This window comes from Pipistrellus kuhlii, unplaced genomic scaffold (genome assembly GCF_014108245.1).
Source record: "Pipistrellus kuhlii isolate mPipKuh1 unplaced genomic scaffold, mPipKuh1.p scaffold_m20_p_15, whole genome shotgun sequence".
In the NCBI taxonomy this organism is placed as follows: domain Eukaryota; kingdom Metazoa; phylum Chordata; class Mammalia; order Chiroptera; family Vespertilionidae; genus Pipistrellus; species Pipistrellus kuhlii.
In genome coordinates, this window is record NW_023425460.1 from 45,109,780 (window position 1) to 45,131,554 (window position 21,775).

General features: G+C 56.0%; 1 protein-coding gene across 2 annotated transcripts in view; it reads right to left on the reverse strand.

The window, feature by feature from the left end:
* Positions 1-13,859, reverse strand: part of MGMT (O-6-methylguanine-DNA methyltransferase) — a 133,265-nt gene extending 119,406 nt beyond the window's left edge. Inside the window, exon 1 of one of the 2 annotated variants that reach the window (XM_045582187.1) lies at positions 13,757-13,859. In XM_045582187.1, the coding sequence (XP_045438143.1) occupies positions 13,757-13,835 (79 nt within the window). In that variant the 5' untranslated portion in view covers positions 13,836-13,859. The other variant, XM_045582188.1, reaches the window with a different exon arrangement.
* Between the last annotated feature and the right edge of the window lie 7,916 nt (positions 13,860-21,775).

The following is a 21,775-nucleotide window of genomic DNA, read 5'->3' on the forward strand; positions in this document are numbered from 1 at the left end:
ACTCGCAGCCTGCGGGCCACATGACTTGTTAATTTGGCCCGTGTTAGCCTTTGAGTTGGATGTGCTTGGTGTACATAGAAAACCTAAGAATATACACAGACTATGTTAAAATCAGAGTGAGAATTAAGCAAGGAACTAGATAGAAGATGAGCACACAAAAAATATCAACCGCTCTTTCTATACTAATCAAAAAGAAATTCTAACCCTAAAAACAGACACCTCAGTAAGGACCCGGAGGAAACATGACAGTGAAATGACTAACCCTGAGAGACCAAAGAGGATCTACATAAACGTGTGTAGAGAGCATATCTTTGAAGAGGAAGAGTCATGCCATAAAAATGTCATTCTCCCAGACCCTGGCTGGGTTGCTCAGTTAGAGCATCAAATCCTGATACCCAAGGTTGCGAGTTCAATCCCAGTCAGGGCACATACTGGAACCAACCGATCTATAATAACAAAAGTGTAATATGCTAATTAAATCGAAGGCCCTTCTGGGCTGCGAGGGAAGCCCCGGTCTCAGGTGCCAGAGGGAAGCCATTGCCAGCAGCTGGGGAAGGAAGGCCTGCTCTTGCAGGAATTTCGTTCATCCGGCCTCTAGTGAACGAATAAACAAGTGGAACAACAAATCCCCCTCCCTCCCTCCTTCCCTCCCTTCCTTTTCAAATCAATCAATAAAATGTTTTTTTAAAGATGTCATTCTCTCCATATCCACCTATAGATCCGAGTGCCTCCAATCAAAACACCAAAGGCCTTTCCCAAGAATTTGACAAGCAGATTCTGAAACCTGAATGACCGCAATGTGGGGCCTTACCTCCATGTTAAAGTGGCCTCCAGCTATGTCATCAGTACAGCGTAGTATTAGTACGGAAACAGAAGCAAAAAGCAAAAGAATCATAAATGCAATTATGTTCCGACTATATGAAAATTAACAACTCCTGTCCACCTAAGAATGCCAAGAAAAAGAAAAAGTAAGCCCCCAGCTGGGACATCCCCAGCTGTGTAACTGACGAGGAACAGGGTCCAGAATGTATAACACACTGCCATAAAGCAGGAAGAAATGAACCACCAGCTGAAATACAGGCTTACGCACAGGCATTCTGCAGCCGAGGAATCACGAACAGCACCATGAGAAGGTGCTCAGCCTCACTGGTGCTCAGAGAACTGCATGTTAACTTCACAAGACGACACTAGCTTCTACCCAATGTTGGCCACCGTTAAGTAATTCCAAGTCTGGGTGAGCACCCCCACACCCCACGAGTCTCATCTGCTCCGACCATTCTTACTAAGCAGTGTCGTCTTGTAACACGAACGCCAGCAGTGCAATGACGGTGCCCTGAGTGTGCATACCCCCAGGAGAGACTGTGACGAGTGTGCACAGGAGCAGCGTACAGAGCGATCACTGATGCCAGGGTGACAGCCAAAGCCGGGAACAATCCAAGTGCCCGGCGACAAGAGAACAGAGAAGTGCAGGAACCAGTGGCGCACAGCTGTGCGATGACACGCTGTGATGTACAATGGGCTCCACTCAGCAACTCGGGCGAAATCCAGAAACTTCTTTCTGAGGAAGAAGCCCGGTCTCCGCACACCAGACGGCACCATCCTTTCAGAGAGCTCCCAACAGGCCCCGCTGAATGACACCCTGCGAAGGGCAGAGAGACGGTCAGACCAGACACAATGGAAAAGCAAGAGGATAAACAGACATTGATAACCGGGGGGTGGGGAGGACAGGGGAGGGCTCACAGAGATGAAGTCCATGGACTGCTGATGTGAATGGCTTACAGCAGTGCTAAGTGGACAGGGGTCCTGATTACCATGTTCATTTTATAATTTACCCAAAACTCACATCCTTTCGTGTGCATCAAACAACATGACTTTAAAAAAAGGAGAGAAAGAGAGAAAAAAAAGAAGAGAGAAGAAAAAGGAAAAACCGCCTAGGGAAGACCAAGTTGATACAGTAAATACCACAGAGGTGGCATTCCATAAGAACACTGACGTGGCCTGGACATATCATGTGACAACTAGCACACAGCAACGGGACTTGACCAGGGACAGAATCCTATGCCAAGAGAAACTTTCAGAACTTTAAGAAAACATCTGAGATTGCAAAAGGGGTTGCTCTCATCACCATACCATGTGTGGATACATGTAAACCAAGGCTTTGTGTGTCCTCAGCACCTCCAGAGTCGAGGCCACTGAGGGGATGTGGGCATTTCCACACAACGGAAGTCACACTGCTCATGGGGAAGCATTCGGCGACCAGCACGGCAGTTCTGGCCATCGGCACCCCTTACACACCCGTAGACACCCCTGAGAGCCATCCGCTGGACTATGGACACCATTCCTATTTCCTCAGGTGTGTGCATGGCGGTGGGATGTGTACACACCTATCATCCCCCCCAGAGCACCCCGGGAGGCACATGCGGTTCCCCATGGGCCATAAGAAGAAAAGACCGAGGTCCCCGTCTTTTAAAAGCTTCCCACCACTTCCGCCTCTCCCACCACTGGTACAAATTCTCCACAGAAGTCTGATTAAATCTCTGCAGACTTCCCCACAAAGCTCCATCACAGAATTTATCACTATTTCTGCTTAGGGTTGGAAACAAGAGAGAAAAAAACAAAGAACAAGTCAGTGTCTGAATCCAATTCCATATGAAAACATTTAAAATACATTAGATTTTTGGTCAAGATGAAAGACACACACACATACAAAAAAAAATCTAGCAATCTATTCTAATTGGGTTCCCATGGTAACTGTACAATTGGGTTTTTCAATATAACATCCCCAAGGCCCCATGCACACTTGTAAAATAGACTTCAAACAGCCTGGGTTGTTTTCCCATTACAGCACTCCCAGGAAGATCAATTACGACACTCCCCTGCCCCGGCCATTAGTGGCAGGAGGCGTTAGCACCACCGGCCGTATTAGCACCAGTCACCGAAGGAAACACCACATATCACGATAATTATATCAAACGAATCATACACTTCAGAGCCATCAAACCTGTTCTGGGTAATAAACTGGTCCTGCTGCTGTCACAGAACCACACGGAGGAGAGGGATGGGCTCCAGCCCCGCTGCACGCTACACCGGCGTGCCTGCCGCTCATCGATCTCAAGGATACACGGAATCAATCATTAATAATTACATTATGAGATGACCCTCAAGGTTAATCATATTCTTAGAGACTCTCGCTATGGAATTAAACAACAAACATAGCCGCGCTGGTAAATAAATAAGTAAAACGGAACTGAGAATGCAAATCCACCTTTTCAATATTAATGGCACGGCGGGGACCAAGGCGCATCCCCTCGCCAGGGACCTGAGCTTCTGCGCTGACCAGCCTCCCTGCCACAGGTGGGCCTGAGGCAGGTCCAGGGGCCCTAGGGCCATGGGCACAGAGGACGTCAGGAATAGCAGCATCCTTAGGTAAAGCTAACAACCTATGTGTCTGCAACAATCCTAGAAATCCCTGCATGCCTGCTGCGTGCCGCGGGCCTGCTGGCCTGGAGCCCGGTGCGGAGGTAAATATAGCCCCGCCTACTTCCACATGACGCCCATCAAGGCCACGGATGTAACTCAGGCCAGTGCGGGACAGATGCGGGCCAGCAGCGTCCTGTGAGAAATGTCTGGGTCCCCAACTCAACAGAGACCTCCCGAGCTTCCCAGACATCTTAGCAAGAAAAGCAGGAAACGGCATGCACTGGCCTTAGCGTTCTAGTTGGTGTCCACTAGGATGCCCACGTACTGCTCCTGGTCCAGGCAGGAGAGCGACTGAACTGACACACCTCGAGAGAGAAAAAATCAACCAATGAAAACATCCCAACCAAAACGTCCAGACCGGCTCCCTCCCCCTGCCTGAGCTTCAGGCCTCCGCTGGTCCCTCCTCTCACTCACCCCGCCTTTTCCCATCAGGCCTCGGTGCACTGGGGCACGTCCCCAGCTCCAGAAGAGCACCTGGCCTGGCCGCGCCCAGGGCCCTCTAGGAGGCTCCTGCCTGGCCCGCTGCCTCCCTTTCCCGCACCCCCGGGGCCAGGGGCTCAGAGGGTCCGCAGCTAGCTGTGTCTGCATCCTCCGCTGGGCCTCCCCTCAGTGCCAGCCACACCAGGCCCCGGAGAGCTTCTAGCGGGGACTTCCTGCGGCGAGAGATGGAGGCGCGCAAGCAGAGCGGAAACTCAGTGAGGTGGGGTGGGGCGCCGGGGAGGGGACATTCTGGGGCTGAAGAGGCTGCTGGAGGAGCTGAGAAGCGGGAGGACTGGGAGAGACACCAGGGCGGAGAGCTGGTGGGGCCCCCCACGGAGTGCGAGGGGCCCCGACAAGGCCTCCTCCCCACTCGCTCTCAGAGCACACTCCATGCGCAGGCTTCCAGAGAACGTGGCAGGCCGGAGGTGGGGGCTCTGGGCTGGAGTCAGGATGAGCCTCTGAGGCTCATTCCATCAGGGCCTGGCGGGAAGGAGGGCTTCCCTGGAGCAGGTCTGGACCCGGGCCTGCAATTCAATGGAAGGAGGGGGAGCGAGAAGTGACTCACCCGTGCACCGGGTGCCACGCGGCCGTGCCTGGGGCCTCCCGGTGATGCATCCTGTGCTGGCACGCAGCCCCGTTGGGTCTGGGGCAGGTGAGCATCCCCAGGAGGCTGGTCCGGTGCCCTCGGGGACAGAGGCGGGAAGCTGCTGCATGGTCACGCGAGGCCAAAGCCACGGAGGTCACCGAGGCTGCAGCCGGCAGCTCCCTCCCGGCGGCAGAGGGCTGAGACGGATGTGAAGACTCACAGTCTACATCTGGAGCCCACAGGCACTCTGCACCCCCAGGGCAGCCCCAGTCTGAGAGGTGAACGGAGGGCCTGGCCCAAGGCGGAGGACGTGCCCCTTCCCAGCGGCTTCCCGAAGGTGACCCTGCAGACAGGTAAAGGCCCGCCGCCTGGGGCCAGCGTCCTGTCCCAGAACAGAGGGCAGGTGCTAACCAGCACCGGGCAGCCAGCCCGGATCGGGAACGCGCAGCAGTGGCCCGGGTTCCCGGTGCGCCACCGGGAGTTTCCACGGGATCGCCAGGCACACGCTTCTGCTCCGAACCTGCTAGAACACTTGCTCAGGCCACAGAAAAGAGGATGCATTTAACGCTCCCGGAACCCATCCTGCGTTAGATGGGCAGCTGGGCCCGGAGGAGAAACCCCAACCCTCGGAGGAGGAGAGTCCCCGAGGGGACGAGAGGCGGGCCTCTGCGGGCCCCCCTGGGGGACAAGCAGAGCGGGAAGGCCGCGCCCGGCCACCTGACCTGGGTCCGCGGGGAACGAAACAGGACTCCGGGCGATGCTCTCATCGCACCAGCGGCAGAAGTAAACACATTTTTTTTTTTAAAGCTAAGAGGATGTCTTTGAGCCTATACTCTTGTAGGAAAAAACACCCCTGAACTAATTATGGCTCCATCTCCTGTAGATTCAAGCTAACAGCCAGGGGACAGGGAGGCATCACGGAGGGCCCTGGAATCAGAATGTCTGGGTGACAAAGCACCCCAGCCGCCCGGACCCTGTTCTAGAAGCATCTAGAGTCCCACGTAAGGGAAAACTGCTGGCACCACGGCCGACAGGAACGGGCACGGGTGGTGTGGGAACGCGGCCGCCAGCACACACGCCCGGAACTCAGCGCATCCATCTGCCTGGAAGCCCCTCGGATGCTGACAGCCTGACAGAAACAGATTCCCCCGCACAATAACGAACAGCACGCCGGGCTGTCCCTGGGCGAGCTGGCGAAACTGAGTGACTCTGGGAAATACATCATCCCTCTTCTTCGCCAGCCTTCCCGGAGGTCCCGCTGGGGGGTGGCGCCTCACTCAGAGGAGCAGCTGCCAATGCTGCGACCCCTCCCTCCGATCAGGTGCCCAGCTCCGGACACCGTCCCTCCCTCTCCGACCCCCTCCTCCCGCATCCCGCACCCGCATGCCCTGGAGCTGGTGACCGGGGCACCCGGAAGCGCCACTTCTAGGAGCTTCTCTGCGCCTGGCTTTGACCACTGCCGGAGTGCACAAAGGTCTGCGATACTGGGGTGCAGGCACAGGCTCACAGACGTCCACGTTCCTTATCCCTGACTGCAGCCCAGGTCAGTGAGGACTCCTGCCAACACCAGACCATGACCACCCACACCCACGTGGCTGGCACTCGGGATGCCCCACCTCCTTCCTCTGGCACCCACCCTCACACGCGCCCCGCCCCCTCCAACAAGGAGGGGTGTGTACGGACACTCTCCATGAAGGGCAAGGCCACAGGGCCGGTCTCACTGCGCCCAGCCCCCCACTGGAGTGGCCTGCCCTCAGGGCCCTCAGCGGGGCCCATGTGGGGGCGCTGCTCTCCCCAGGATGCCAAGGGTAATGCCCGGTCACACTGGCATCAGAAAACGTAACTGAACACAGTGTGCGTTTATCTCCGCCGCATCCTGCCCCAAGGACCTCCAGGGCTCCTGGTGTCACATGACAAAGGCAGCCTGGCCTGCTGGGCCGTGAAAAGGCTGCACGAGGTTGGGAATCCACCTGGCTGGGTGCAGAGCCCTCCTCGTCCCTGTGGGCCATGCAGGTCACTCACCTGCCCAGGGCCAGTCTCCTCCCAGGCCGAACCGGGATGCTGATGGTGACTATGTCATGGCGGGGGCGGGGGGGGGGGGGGGGGGGGGGGGGCGGGGACGACACGCGCGCGCACGGAGCGTGAGGACGGGGTAAGTCAGTCTGTGAAGGCAGCCAGCACAGGAAGCCTTACATACCTGTCACTATGAGCAATATCATGATCACACCGGCCAGAACCTTCTGGAGCTTGAGTAACTCTATCAGGTCCATCCAGATATGAAGGTAAAGAGATGCCCCCAAATAAGACCCATTTACACACACACACCCACACACACACACACCCACACACCCACACACCCACACACACACCCCACACACACACACCCCCCCCCACACCCCACACACACACACCCACACACACACACACCCACACACACACACCCCCCCCCACACACACCCCCCACACACACCCACACACACACACACCCCACACACACACACACACACACCCCCACACACACACCCCCCCACACACACACCCCCACACACACACCCCCACACACACACACCCCCCACACACACACACACACCCACACACACACCCCCCCCACACACACACCCCACACACACACCCCCCCACACACACACCCCCACACACACACCCCCACACACACACACACCCACACACACACACACAGCTATCGTAGAGGTTCTAGTCTCCACAAAGCCTACTTGATGGGCCACGTGACCCCCACACTGTGGCGTGAGCGGTCACACATGGGGAAATCCTGTCACCATGCCGGTGTCACTGCTGGTTCCCGGCCACCGTCACAGTGTCAGGTTTTGTGTTTGGTCCTCTGGGAAGGCCTTCCGATTTAACAGACGATTAATGTCAAGCCTTCCAGAAGCAGGGGCTGGGGCTGGGGCTGTCAGACTGGCAGTGCCCGCTGGGAGACGCGCCGAAGCCTGCCTGTCAGCAGCCTGGCACACCTGAGCGCTCGGAACAGTGCCCCGAGCGGAAAGCGCCTGAGACCAGCGCTGGCAGCTCTCAGAACGTCCATTGTGGAAACAGACACAGCAGAGAAAACCACCTCCTTCGACACGAAAGGGTCTTAGAAACCCAGCCAATCAGCACCGAGCTACGCCACGCTCCGGACCAAACAGGGTCCGTGAATCCCTGGAACCACAGTAGCCGGGACCCCATTCCTGCCTCCACCCAACATGGTTTTGTGACTCTGAACTAACAAACGTCAACAATGATTATTCAGGACTCGCCCTGTGCCGAGTCTGGTATGAACCGCAAGTGTGACCCCTCCCAGTAGCCCACAGCAGCTTCATGGATGGCTGTGCCATCGGTCGTATTTTGGAGAAACCGAGGCTTGGAAGATTAAGTGACTTTACTCAAGGTCACAGACAGTGACGAGTGGAACCAGGTCCAAACCGAAACTCTGTTCCCAGAGGCTGCGCTCTTAACCCCGTGGACACTGTCCCAGATGAGAGGTTGGGTTATGTGTGAATCTGTAAAAGGATGCTGTCGGGACTGCAGGGAGACAAGGGTGCTCATTGGACCAGAGGGAGACAAGGATGCTGATTGGACCAGAGGGAGACAAGGATGCTGATTGGACCAGAGGGAGACAAGGATGCTGATTGGACTGGAGAGAGACAAGGATGCTGATTGGACCAGAGGGAGACAAGGGTGCTCATTGGACCAGAGGGAGACAAGGATGCTGATTGGACCAGAGGGAGACAAGGATGCTGATTGGACCAGAGGGAGACAAGGATGCTGATTGGACTGGAGAGAGACAAGGGTTCTGGTTGGTTCCTCACCCTTTTCCACTTACAGTTTCATCCTTTTTATAGGACTGTGGTTCCAAACTAAGATTTCTATCCAGACAGTAATTCATACATCAGAAATTTCTATTTCTTATTCCACGTACTTCTACTTGTCCAGGTGGACAGAAAAGCATGATCACCTCCATCCAACAGTGAGGCAGCTGGGGGTTAACAGTTGCCCCAAGTCACCCAACTAACAAACGGCATCGCCAGGCCCTCTCCATGCTCTTCCCTCACATCCCCAGCTCTTACACACTGAAAACACAAAAACGTATCCAGGTGTGTAGCTGGACGTGAACCCTCACCTCAGACCATGAAAGTATGTCTACCAAGCGGGAGAGAAAAGGGAAGATGGGGGCGGGGAAACATAACGTGGCTGTCCCTTCCTCACCTGTGTTTGCCAAACTCATGCCGAAGTTCTGGTAACATCTGCACCTTCTGTCAGAACCACAAGCCCGAAGACTGTGACGCTGTGCTCACATGCTCGGTTTGCAATCTGCCAAGATTCACCCGTTCCCGAGGAGTTACAAAACCACGCACCCAGATCCACGCGCACAGCCCCCTGAGCATGGATCCTTCTGGAAGGGGAGCTCGGAGCCTGTCGGCGGGGAGAGCCCTACCTCCGGGCCACACTAGGCAGGTGCTCCGAACCTCAGAGTCAGCTAGGCCGCCCTGGGGAGCAGGCAGAGGCTCAGGTTCCCAGCTCCTGACCCGGCAGGTCTGCCAATAACCTATGTTTCCCAGCAGCGCCCTGGGAATTCTGATGCCAGCAGGGCGCAGACGCCAATCCCCTATGCTCATGGACAGCCCACTCCACTCCAAGGAGAGCGACAGGCCCCCTGGTCCAGGGGTGGCTTCAGGAATGACACCAGAGACGGTCAACGTCTGAAAGTGGTCCCTGCGTTCTGGCCTTCTGACTGGGGAGTCAACTGTAGCTAAAAGTTTTCAAAGAAATGACAAGTAACTACCACTGATCGATTACACTTCAACACTGAAACGTCCAATCCCCTCCGTTGCCGGAGACGCAGCTCACCTTCTTCCCTGTCTCCAGGCCTCTGAGCAGGCGGTGCGGGAACAGCCCAATCTGTCCAAAAGGCGGGAGTTCCTTAAACTGCTATCCATACGACTCAATTTGTCAGTAAAAACTGCCACCAGCGCTGTGCTTGCAGAAAAATGCCCATAAATGCATTATTGCGACGGGCAGATCGATGTCTATCATAAAAACAAATAGATTTAACAAGTGCCTGCTTTCCCGAGCGACGCCATTGGTGGACGGCACATCGCGGCTGGCCCTGGACTTCTGGGAATGGGCCATAGCGCCAGGCTGGATACTCCGCTGACTTCACAAGCGATCCGGGCAGGAAATTATTCTAACAAGAAAATTTCCCAAGTAGCACAGTGAACACAGGCGGCGTGGAGAGCTCTCGCACAGTTCCTTCCGTGGTTACACAGGTACACGCACAGAAACAAATGTGACAGCCGTGAGGAAACGTGTCTGTCGGATGTGTAACTGGTTTGACCGCAGCTGCATCACAGACCAAATGAGCTTATTCCCTCCCTGGAGACACCCACTGCTTCCGCTGTCCCTCAGTCTGAAAGAAAACAACTCGTGATACAAACACACACACACACACACAAGTCTCAGTGTCTGCGGCCCCCGGGCCAGCCTCGTTAGCTGATTGGCTGGAGCAGACAGGAGGGGGGCCGCCCCAGACGGGATTCACTTCCAGGGACCGTGCTCTTTGGCAAGACACGGCTGTGACAGATTTACACGTGAGCCAGAGCATCCCGGACCGCTCAGATTCCTTCAAAGGTTACAAAAGGTCACAAACATGATTCAGTCCTCTTCTTAGACAGGTCACTTAGACAGCCACCGAAAGGCGCAGCTACTCACTGTAGTCTATATATTCAGGACATGGCTTTCCCAAACCTACCGCCTCCTACGGAAGCTTTCTATCACCGTTAACTTTCCTAAGTCAAAGGAAAGCTAGACCCTTTCCACTGACCAGCAGGCACGTGTGGCAGGACATACCTCCACAGGGTTTTGTCTACAACTCTGAGTCTCCCTGTGCCCAGGCAGGCCTCCAGCGCTAGCAGAATAGGTACAACATCAACCAAGGGCAGCGGCCTCCTGAACACACCCCCTTCAGATTAACCACTCACACTCACTTCACACCAAGAACGGGGCGTGGGTGGCTCACTTACCATGATTATGATCTCTGAACGCATAATAATCTGGCCACTCAGTGTGTGTGTGTGTGTGTGTGTGTGTGTATGTATATACCGTTTCCCCAAAAATAAGACAGTGTCTTATATTAATTTTTTTCTCCCAAAGTTGCGCTAGGTCTTATTTTCAGGGAATGTCTTATCTTTCCATGTGCTAGGTTTTATTTTCGGAGGATGTCTTATTTTCGGGGAAACACGGTGTATATATGAGACCCTGTGCATGAATTCGTGCATGGGTGGGGTTCAGCCAGTCTGGGGGAGGGGACATGGGCAGTTGGCTGGCCTGCCTGCTGGTCGGACTCCTGATGGAGGGGACAGTTGCATATTAGCCCTTTTTATAGAGGATATACACTGAGTGGCCAGATTATTATGCATGCAGAGATTATAATATTCTGGCCACTCAGTGTAGACAAATATGGCACACGGTCCCCTCCCACTCCATGGTGACTCTGTGGTTCATGTGTATGACTGTATCATCTTTCAGATTTTCTTTAAATCATATTCTATGATAACACCCCATCTCTTTCAGAAAGTAGCTGCGTCAGAAGCTCCCATCCCAGGAAACGGGGCTGTGACAGAGGCCCACAGAGCTCAGGCCTTCGGACCCCAGACCCAGCGTGCCCACCTGGAGTGAGCAGAGACACACACACAGAGGAAGCTGGGGCCCTCGGGGATCGTGGACTTAGAAGAGGAAGTCTACGCCAGGCAAGGGCCTCAGGCAGGGTCAGAGAGACGTGTGACAGGTGGTAACTGACGACCAGAGGAAAGAGTTCAGAAAATGTGTTCTGCTTCCTTTCCTTTTCACCAAGGAGAAAAGACCCGCGACTGGAAAAGGGCACCGATGCCTCTCACACAGGAAGCTGAAATAGGACAATCTGGGTGGTTGAACCACTGGCTTCTAAATATCCTCTGTCCAATGAAGATGTTCCCCATGTCCCCTGTGGTTCAGGGGTCAGGTTCAGGGTTCGGGCTCTGGAGGAGGCCGCACGAAAATGAAAGAGACTAGAAGGTATTAATTTGGGAATATCGGGGGCCAGGCGGGAGCCCAGCTCAAGAGGAAGGACTCCGATTTGCTCTGGCCTTAAGATTCCTTTTATTCCGGTTTGGGATCCACCCATAGCCCTTAGGCAGGCCATTCCAGTAACAGCTACGACAGCCCATCAGCCAGGATTTACGTGGGACTAAAAGGTGGAAGTAGCTTCAGCTCCCATTGTCTCCGCTGGACCTTTCAGAGCTCCAGGTCTCCAGCCTACGGGTTCCGTGTCCACACCTCTCAGCTGGTGAAGGCCATGGGCAGCTTCCCGCAGTACAATAAGAAACATAAAACCTAGTTTGGTAAGTGTATATTATTAAAAATACTGAGAAGGGTGAGCTGCGCTGGGTTCCGGAGAAAAGGCTGGAGGAGAAATGGCAGGAAGGCCCGCAGGCCGGTTCCTCCGTGTGCAGGAAGGACAGGCGCGGGGAACGTGGGGCCCAAGGGGCAGACCAGGCCCCGGGAGGCCCGTCAGGCCCCAGAGAGAACAAGGAAGGTCTGAGGGTCCCAGCAGCAGGACAGGAATGAGGCGCTACCGGAGGGTCAGCCGGCTCCGAGGGCGAAGCCTTTTAACACAGTGAGTAACGAGAGTGACATCTGGCTCCTTCGTCCACAGGGAAGGCGGGCGGGCGAGGAGGCTGTGCCGAGGCCTGGTTCACCCAGCCCCACGGTCACAGTGCAGCCTGCTGTCCCGTGCTAGCCAAGCGCAGAGCCAGGAAGCGAGGCGGCAGGGCAGCCCTCGGCAGCTGGCAAACCCTGGGCCTCAGCCCGAGTGGGCCTGCGGGGAACTGCCCCACGGCGATGCCATGGGCGTTAACCCAGGGCGCCCACCGCCTGGGCGCAGGTCTACCCTCCACGCCCCACGGTGCCACAGGCTGCTCGGTAACTTTCTCACCTCCGCCTGTGTAACCCAGGGGTGGGGGACGTCCGGCCTGCCCAGGCATTAGGGGGGAGGTGATGAAATGGCTGACCAAGAAGAGCCGGCTAACTTCTAAGCTGATCCTTTCGTGCGGCCCGTGGATGACACTATACATGGCCCCAGGCCCTTTGCAGATAAAAGGTTCCCACCCCCAGTTCAATCCACCGAGGATGCAGGAGAACCGGTCTTCTGTCCGGGGACGGGGCGGGGAGCCTCGCTCAGACTCCTGGGTTCCCTGGGGAGAACCAGGCGCTTTGCTTCAGCAGCTTCACCTTCCACCTCCCCCAGCGGTGGCCCTGGTGGATAACGGGGGCCCTCGCGGATAACGGGGGGCCCTCGCGGATAACGGGTGGCCCTCGCGGATAACGGGGGCCCCTCGCAGATAACGGGGGGCCCTCGCGGATAACGGGTGGCCCTCGTGGGTAACGGACGACCCAACCAAGCAGAGCTGTGCTCACACACACTGTGTTCCCAGGTCAGAGAGCAGCTCCTGGGCTGAGATTGGACAGTTAGAAGCCCGGCGTGAGGCGTGTGAGGGGTAGGATGCTGTCCTGCAGTATCCGGACTTGGGAATGATGGGGCCGGGGTGCACGGCTCTCAGAGGCCGCCTGTCTACGCCAGGTGTCCGTGGAGGCCATGGGGTGTGGCGTATACAAGCCCCAGCTCGGTAACCAGGAACTCACCTGGTCCTCTCCACCGGCCTCTAACAAGACAGAGCCTGGAATTCTGCACAAGGAGTGTGCTGGGGCCTTGAGGCAAGGAGAGGCCCGAGGAGGGGCTTCTGGAAGATTCTTGGGAACTAAAGGGGAGTGGAGGCCCCCTTGGCGCTGGTGGGCAGGGCAGGGCAGGGCGGGACGTGGGCAGTGATGGCGTGAAGGTGTTGGCCACCTGGAAGTAGTGCAGGGACCACCAGGCGCCCACACCAAGCCTCTGTCACTGCAGTGCGACTTGGTCCTGGACACAATACCCAGGGCAAGCCAGACACAGTGTGCGCACCTGTGCACACCTGAGCACACCTGAGCCTACCTGGGCCCCTGCGGGTGGGTGGGGGCAGGGCGGGCACCACCGGGCCAGTGAGATGAGAGAGCCTGCAGGGCCACTGGGGTCTGGACTGTCCCACGTGTCCACGGGCAGCAGACGCCGCCCTCCTCAGGGCGAGCCCTGCACTTGGGCAGGAGGGAAGCCACCCGGACACTCACCGCAAACCCAGGGCGCCGACCTCCAGCAGCTGGCAGTGCAGGGGGCAAGGAGTTCTGGGCGCCAGGGCTGCCTGGGCATGTCCGGGGCGCGGGGGCGGGGCCGGGGGCGGGGCCTGCACTCGCAGGAATTGGAGCGCGGGGGCGGGGCCTGGGCTCGCTGGAAATGGGATTGGTGCGCTCGGGGGCGGGGCCTGGACAGAGAAAACCAATGCTGCGCAGGCAGGGGCGGGGCCGAGCGCGGGCACCGCCTCCCGGCCCTGAGCACCTTGGGGTCGGAGCATGCGCAGTGCGGCGCCCGGGCTGACCAGGCTCTGTGCAGCCTCACAGAGGAAAATAACAGCAAAATGGAATCAGGATGCCTGCTGGGTGTCCTGACACGTGTGTGGTGGCGCAGTTTCACAGGGACTGCATAAATAGTACTTTTCTCTTTATCTGGACGGTGTTTTCACACGAACCCCTGAGCTATGAATAAGGAGAGGCTGGCTGGTGTTTGCCTCTGATCCCCAGGGCAGGACAGAGAGGCAGCTTGGTGACCCAAGGGCTGGGAGGTGGAGGATGTGATGTCCGGGCGGTGAGTGAGGAAGGGAAAGGGGACTGTGGCATCCAGGTGAGGAGGTGCCTGGGTCTGGCCCTGCTGCAGGGACCCAGTTGCCTGTTTGGGGGGATTGGACGCTGCAGATGCCTTCCCGAGGGGTTCCAGGTTCTGGAGCCAAAGTGAGGTCTCAGAGCCATCGTGGCCCAAGGACAAGACCTGTTAAAGCCTGAGACTCTGAGATGTGGTATCTCGGGCTCTCCAGCGAGCAGAACTAAAACCCACATTTCTGGCACTTCCTGGCAAATTCTCCCCTCCTTGGGAATAAATTTCAAAAACTCAAAAAGTTGTTTTCCCAAAGCTCCCCCATGCCTCGTCCCCTGTCCCATCACACCACACACTCCCCTTCCTGTTGTTAAAGCAACGTCAGCATTGTGCCACCCCAAGGAGCCCGCCAGGTGTGCAAGGAGCACAGGTGAGGAGCTGGGCTGGGCCAGCCAGCCTGGTACTGCGTGGGCACCTGCCTTCTCCACCTGCCGGACGACCACCTGGCAGCAGGTGGGCCAGGTGCCTCTGGGGTTCCCGTCGTGTATTAACAAATCCCATCCCATCCTCCAGACGCTGGCTCCCGGGAAGGACTTTGGCAGAAGTGGTGGACAGGCCCAGCCTGGTGTCCTCACCTCCCTCGGACTTCCCTGGCCTCCCAGTGTGTCCCGGAGACCAGCCCGCCTCCTCTGGGCACGGGAACACCGGTAATCATTTGCATCGCCCTTGGAACATCCAAACACTTACCTTCCATGTTCAACAGATGAGCACGACGTGGTTTTGCTTCCAGTGATTTGCAGCCCAAGAGATGCGTGTATATAAGCCTCCTTCCCGGCTACGTTTGTGACACGAGACCGTTTACAACAAAGCTGTCTGCAGCAGTCAAACCTAATCCCCCTGCCCTGCCTCGGGGAGAAGAGGGGATTTGGTAAGGATCCCGTAAAACCTTGTGCGGTTTAAAGCCCCCGGACTCCGGACAAACGGGCCGGGGCCACGGAACAGAAGAAACACGCTGGGAACTTGCCACGGTCAGTGTTTTACACACAGTCTTCTCTTCGGAGAGCATCTCCGTGGAGGGCTCCCCATTAACACAATTGATTTTCTCAGCCCCTGGTTCCTGGAAAGATCGGAGCCAAGAGGCGGCCTTGGCCCTGGCTGGTGCGGTCCCGGTGGGTGTGGACCGGTGAGGGCCTCTAGGGGGCGGTCTGGAGCAAGGAAGGGGGGCCCTCAGGACCAGGGGCCGGTGCCATGGGTCTCTGTGCGCTATTCTCAGCATTGCTGGCATCATCATCGCCCGGACGGCATCTCCAAGGAGGCAAGAGCTTGCTTACTTGGTGACAATTTTATTTTATTTTAATATATGTTATTGATTTTTAACAGAGAGGAAGAGAGAGTGGTAAATATCAATAGTTAGAAACATCGATCCGCTGCCTCCTGCACACCCCCTACTGGGGATGTGCCCGAAATCAAGGTACATACTCTTGACCGGAATTGAACCTGGGACTTTCCAGTCCACAGGCCGAAGCTCTGTCCACTGAGCCAAACCAGTTTTGGCACTGGGTGATAATTTTAGAAAACTCACCCGTGGAGCAGCCAGGACACCTGCTCGGGTGGAGGGGATGATGCAGAAAAGGCCTGAAAGAGAAAATGAACCGCACTGGCTTCAATCACCGGAAACGCCCGCACCATGGAAGGGCCATGTGGATCGTGGGATGTGACCGCTGGACAGAGACCACCGCGGGCCTGACCTTGCTCGTTCTTCCAAAATGTGGCGACTTTAGAGGACTGCCTACCGGGCCATGTATGCAACACTCAGACATGAGCGAATACGTGCAGCTGCGGGTGTGTGTCTGGGTCTGGGGGCTCTGAGAAGGCTGGTGCTGGGGGAGGCCGCTGGCCCGCCTCGGGCTGCCTGGCTGCGGATGGCTCGGGCAGGGGGGTTCCGGGGATGCTGGCCTTTCGGAAAGAGGCGCCCACACTCATTACCGGTGTGTCTGGTCCTTTTCGGGAAGGGCTGTGCTGGTGACGCGCTGCCTGCGGCTCGGGCAGAGGCTTTTAAGTGGTGTGAAGTGCACCGGGCGCCCCTAGGAAGGGCTCCCCGCAGCCTCCGCCTTCGCGGGGAGCAGAAGCACCTGGCTCGCTGCTGTGACTTGGAAATTAAGGCAGGAGGCGTGGGGACCGGGATGCTGAGCCGGCGCTCTGTCCTCACCGGCGCTGCCTGGGAAACGGCCAATGAGAACCGAGACAGGGCGGCCCCCACGCAGGAGCTCTGTCTCCACGCCAAGATGCTAGTCTGGGAAGCGCAAGCCGTGCGTCACTTCCGAGGGGACGGCCCCCGTCTCCCCCCGGGGCACTGATTTAAAATAACAGGAGGAGGCAGCATGGGGCAGCAGAACTATGGTGCCGACAGGGAGGGGCGGTGGCAGTCCCTCCCCGAGTCCCATTGTCTGCTCGGTGATCTGGGGAGTCAGGAGTGAGAGCGTGAGGTCCTAGGACTGGGCCCTCCATCTCTCTCCCCAGCAGCCACTGCAGAGGAAGCCCTGCTGGCCCCGCAGGGACCACGTGGCTCCAGGGCCATCATGGCCATCTTTGCCGGGAGGGGCTCCCATGGAGATAGAGAGGAAGGCCCCAGCCGACCCTGTGGAGCCCCTGACCTGAAGGTGGCCATCCCTGGGCTTCCCATGGCTGCCTGACAATGAATTATTTTGTTTGAATAAACCTGTTTGAGTTGTTTTTGTAATCAAGAGTCTTGAGTAATACAAGTATACCTGGGCACTGTGCTAGCTGCCTTTACTTGTGTGATTCTTTTAAAAACTTTGCCTGGCCAGTGTGGCTCAATGGTTGAGCATCAACCTATGAACCAGGAGGTCAGCGTTAAATTCCTGGTCCGGGCACACGCCTGGATTCTGGGTTTAATCCCCAGTAGGGGGTGTGCAAAAGGCAGCCGATCGATCCAGGATTCTTTCTCATTATTGATGTTTTTATTTCTCTTTCCCTCTTCCTCACCCTTTGAAATCAAGAAAAAAGTTTAAAACAACAACAACAACAACCTCACAGATTTGTGAGATTAGCATCATTATATCCATTTTACAGTGAGGAGGCTGAGGAGAAAGAGGTCAGGTTACTTGTGCACAGCTACTCGCCCACAAAATGGCAGCTCTAGGACTTACTTGTGTGGAGTTATTGATCTCCAAGGTCCAATGTTTTCTAAGAATATTCTCAATTCCTCAGAATATAGGGCTAGAGAGAGGAAAGGAAGAAAGAAAGGAGAGAGAAAGGGGGGGAGGAGATAGAGAGAGAGAGAGAGAGAGAGAGAGAGAGAGAGAGAGAGAGAGAGAGAGAGAGAAGCAGGGAAGCATGAAGGGGAGGGATTGAGAAAGAGAGACAGGAAAAAAAAGACTGTTAGCATTTTTGAATTGAGGAATTTAAAATCTTTTGGTGGCAAGTGATGATGGTGTATTTCTAGGGCTTAGGGATTTTATCTTGCTATTTGTTCTTCAAATAAAAGAATCAGAGTTGCTGACTTAGTTTAAACCAACTCCAAAGACTGCGGAGTTGACTGCTGATTAAAAACTTGACTTTCTCGGGTCTGAGATAGGAATAGCGGGTCTGACTTCCCTGCTTGCGTTGCTTCTTGCCAATTTGATTTTCATTTTGCAGAGCCCATGATTGGGGAGATGGAGCCTGATCATTAACAAGCCAGAAATACTGCCGCTTTGGCATCTTCCTGTGCGCGTGCAATAAAAATAGATCGGGAGAAGTCTGACTGGGAAAGTAAAGGTGATTGTGGGCCCATTAGTCTCCCGTTACTCCAGCCTCCGGCCTGGGGGCTAATTCCAGAGTAAACAGGCCCTGGATTAATAGAATCTCCGGGTGACAGTAATGGGAGAGGTCACTTTGGATTCCGCGTGCGTTGCCATTTGTGAATTGAGCCTGGATCTCTGCAGAAGCCTACACACTCCAGCCCCTGCAGCTCTGCTCTCGGGCCGAGACGAGCCGGCATTTTTAATGGTTCCACCCGCATTACCTTGCATTTTTCAGCTCCTCGATGTTTCATTTCCCCTCTGTTCTGCTGGCGAACACTTATTCTTCCAACTTATTTTCCCCCGATTACTTGTTCCTTCAGACACATCCTGCAGCCACAGCCCTGGGCTGGGGGGCCGCAGGGAGGGGGCCGGCGGGGAGGCAGGCTCTCCTAACCTCGTTCGCCACAAGGAGATTTTCAGATTTCCACCGAGTCAGAGACGAAGCCGCCGGGATCGGCTGGAGCCTGCCTTTTGCATCGGCAGGAATGGGCTCTGTGATGGCTGTGCGCAATCGTGGGCTCCAAGGCGCGGGGAGTGGGAGGCAATTTTTCAGACTTCCCACGGAGATAATGCGGGGACGTTTCTGAAATGGGATCCTATATCCTCAGGATGCGCCCAGGCAACGGGCCGGGCCTCGTAGATGATTTCCATTTTCATTCCCGGAGCCAACTCCACGGTCCTCTCCGGCTTCGGGCCGCTCTCAGGAACCAGCCCTGCCCCCGACGGAGCTGTGGACAAAGTGTCTTCTCTGAACCCCTCAAAAAGCCCAAAAGGAGGCAAACTTGGACAGTTTAAGACAAGGGAGCCAGGGGCCGGGTGAACTCACAGCCAGGGGCCCAGGGAGGCTCTGCGGTGGCCAATGCAATGTCTCCTCCTGACTCTCCCCAGGCCCCGGGAGGCGACGGCCGTTTGGAAAAGGATTTCTTCACGGAGTAGCGGCTGGCAAAGGTCATCTGACGAGTATGTTTCCGGGGTGATAACATTTTGATTAGATAGGCCAGGATCTCCCAGCCTGACCCGGGAATGTCACCGTCTACCATTTTCCATTATTTTAAGGAAATCACGGGCGCAGATGCTGTTGGGCAATCAGACTCGAATGCCGCGACTTATTTTCTGGGCTGCTGTGTGCCAGCACCGTGGGCATCGTTGCGGGGAATAAACGATTCCTCCCCTATAAACCCAATGCCTCAAGAAGCCCCCCGAGGAGGCGGGATGTCCATAAAAGTTGAAATGGATTTCATAATATGGCATTCAATTTAGTGGAATAAGTGGGATTCAAAAATAATCCAATCTTCCTAAGGAAAGTGCCTCTCTCCTCACCTAAGGGGGCCGGTGTAGGGCCCAGGGCAAACACAGGTGGTTTAATTTGAGCTTAAATGTATTTATTAAATTTCCTATTCCCCCACCCCCCATTGAAATTTCCCTCTCTCTCTCTCTCTCTCTCTCTCTCTCTCTCTCTCTCTCTCTCTCTCTCTCTCTCTCTCTCTCTCCCTCTCTCCCTCTCTCTCTGTCTCTCTGTCTCTCCCCACCCCAACCTTGAAAAATTGGCTCCTTAGAAACGCCAACCAGAAAGTATTGACCAAAGGCCAGCCCTGACTCGGCAGCTTACAGAAAAGAGGTTGGTGTGTATGCTTGCTTGCGTAGTTCTGCCTCGAAGACTCTCAGGAGCAGAAAACATTTCAAAAATGGTAGCAGGATGCTGACGCCATTAATTGTTCTCTGATACGGGATTGATATAAAATAGCAAAGCCCAGGCTCAGCACCAGAAGGCGAGGCGAGAGGCCGCTTGGCCTTCTGATGGGTGGCATCGATTGGGGTGCACAGAAGGAGAGAGGGGCCCTGGGAGGGGCTGGAAACACCCAGGGAACGATCGCAGCGGGGCCTGGGTGCCTGTGCCACTGGGTCTCGTGACAAATCGGTACCAAGACGAGAGAGCAGAAATGAAGAACGATGACGGGCGCAGCCCGCAGAGGGGTCAGCGGTGGTGCAGGGACAGGTGTCCCGGGACCTCCAGGGGGTCTAACCCAGTGGTGGGCAAACTCATGAGTCACCAAAGCCAACTATCAACAGGACAACCATTGAAATTTCTTTTGAGAGCCAAATTCTTTAAACTTCAACTTCTTCTAATGCCACTTCTTCAAAATAGACTTGCCCAGGCCGTGGTATTTTGTGGAAGAGCCATACTCAGGGGGCCAAAGAGCCGCATGTGGCTCGCAAGCCACAGTTTGCCGACCACGGCTCTAATCAGCAAGCACCGTGAGGTGCGCATTTACCAACATAAAACCGATACAGCTCACTCTGGAAACTGAAGGTTTGGGAGTTCACATTGAATTCTTCTTTTAATCACAGAAATGAAAAATAATTGGTGTGTGACCCGGTGCCATTTAATGATGACACTTTCTCGAATACGTCCACCCGCAAAACCATCGCCCCTCTCCAGCCGCCACGTCCTCAGATGGGTTTTGTGAATGTGCAAAAACCCTGAGCGAGTCTATTAAAGAGCAGGCAGGCGCCATGGCAGCTGGGAACAGGCTGGGGACAGGCAGAGGGGGTGGGAGAGGGAAGAGAGCGGCCCTGCCCGGCTTCCCTCCCGCAGCCCGTTCTCCTGGCTCACCCGCCGGCGCCCACACACTCTCAGTCATTCGCACCTTCCCGGGCGGCTGTGTGCCCGCCAATTGGTGAGGGGCGGCGTGGGTAATGTGACTGCGACACTCCACAGTGCAAAGCCAAACAGCAACGATTTCCTCTGCCAGCCTCACACCCGCCGCCCTGACCGTGGCGGTGCAAGCCCCAGCCCTGGGCCTGGGAGGGGGCCCACTGATGGTGCTCCCAGCCCCAGCCCCAGCCCCAGCCCCGTGGGGTGGCCTCCATCCGCGTTTCTGTCCCTATGAATTCGACGATCCTAAGTCCCTCGTAGGAGCGGGATCACGTGGTATTTACCCTCTGGTGGCTGGCTTATCTCAGGCACCATGACGTCCCCAAGGCTTATTACACCACCCCCTCCACTCCCACCATGCCCTGCCCCTGCCCTCCAGCCACCCTGACCACATCCCCCACTTCCCCTCCCCCCTAAACCACCCGCACAGGCTGGTGCCTCTGTCTGCACGCTGTTCCCTCCAGCACCGTGGCCAACCCTCGCCTCCTTCAAGTGTCCAACACCACCCCGCCCAGCCGCCAGGCTTTCTTTCACTGGCCCCTTCTCTCTGCATGCCCCTGGCTCCCCGCCCGAGTCCGGCTCTCAGTCTCCCCACAGCCCATCCACCTTCTAAAGGGCTCAACTTAGCCCAGACTGGTTTGGCTCAGTGGATAGGGCATCGGCCTGCTGACAGAAGGGTCCTGGGTACCATTCCGGTCAAAGGCACGTACCTTGGTTGCGGGGACATCCCCAGTATTGGGTGTGTAGGAGGCAGTTGGTCGATGTTTCTAACTCTCTATCCCTCTCCCTTACTCTCTGTAAAAAAACAATAATATATATATATATATTTTTTTAAAGATATGGGCTATTTTGCCAATGACTGACCCATCGCACTAAGTTCTAGAGAATCGGAACATCTCAGAACACACAATAGCGTGAAGTTCACGTGGAACACCAGTCTTTGATGGCTGACCAGCACCCGCCCCCCCCCCCATCCACCT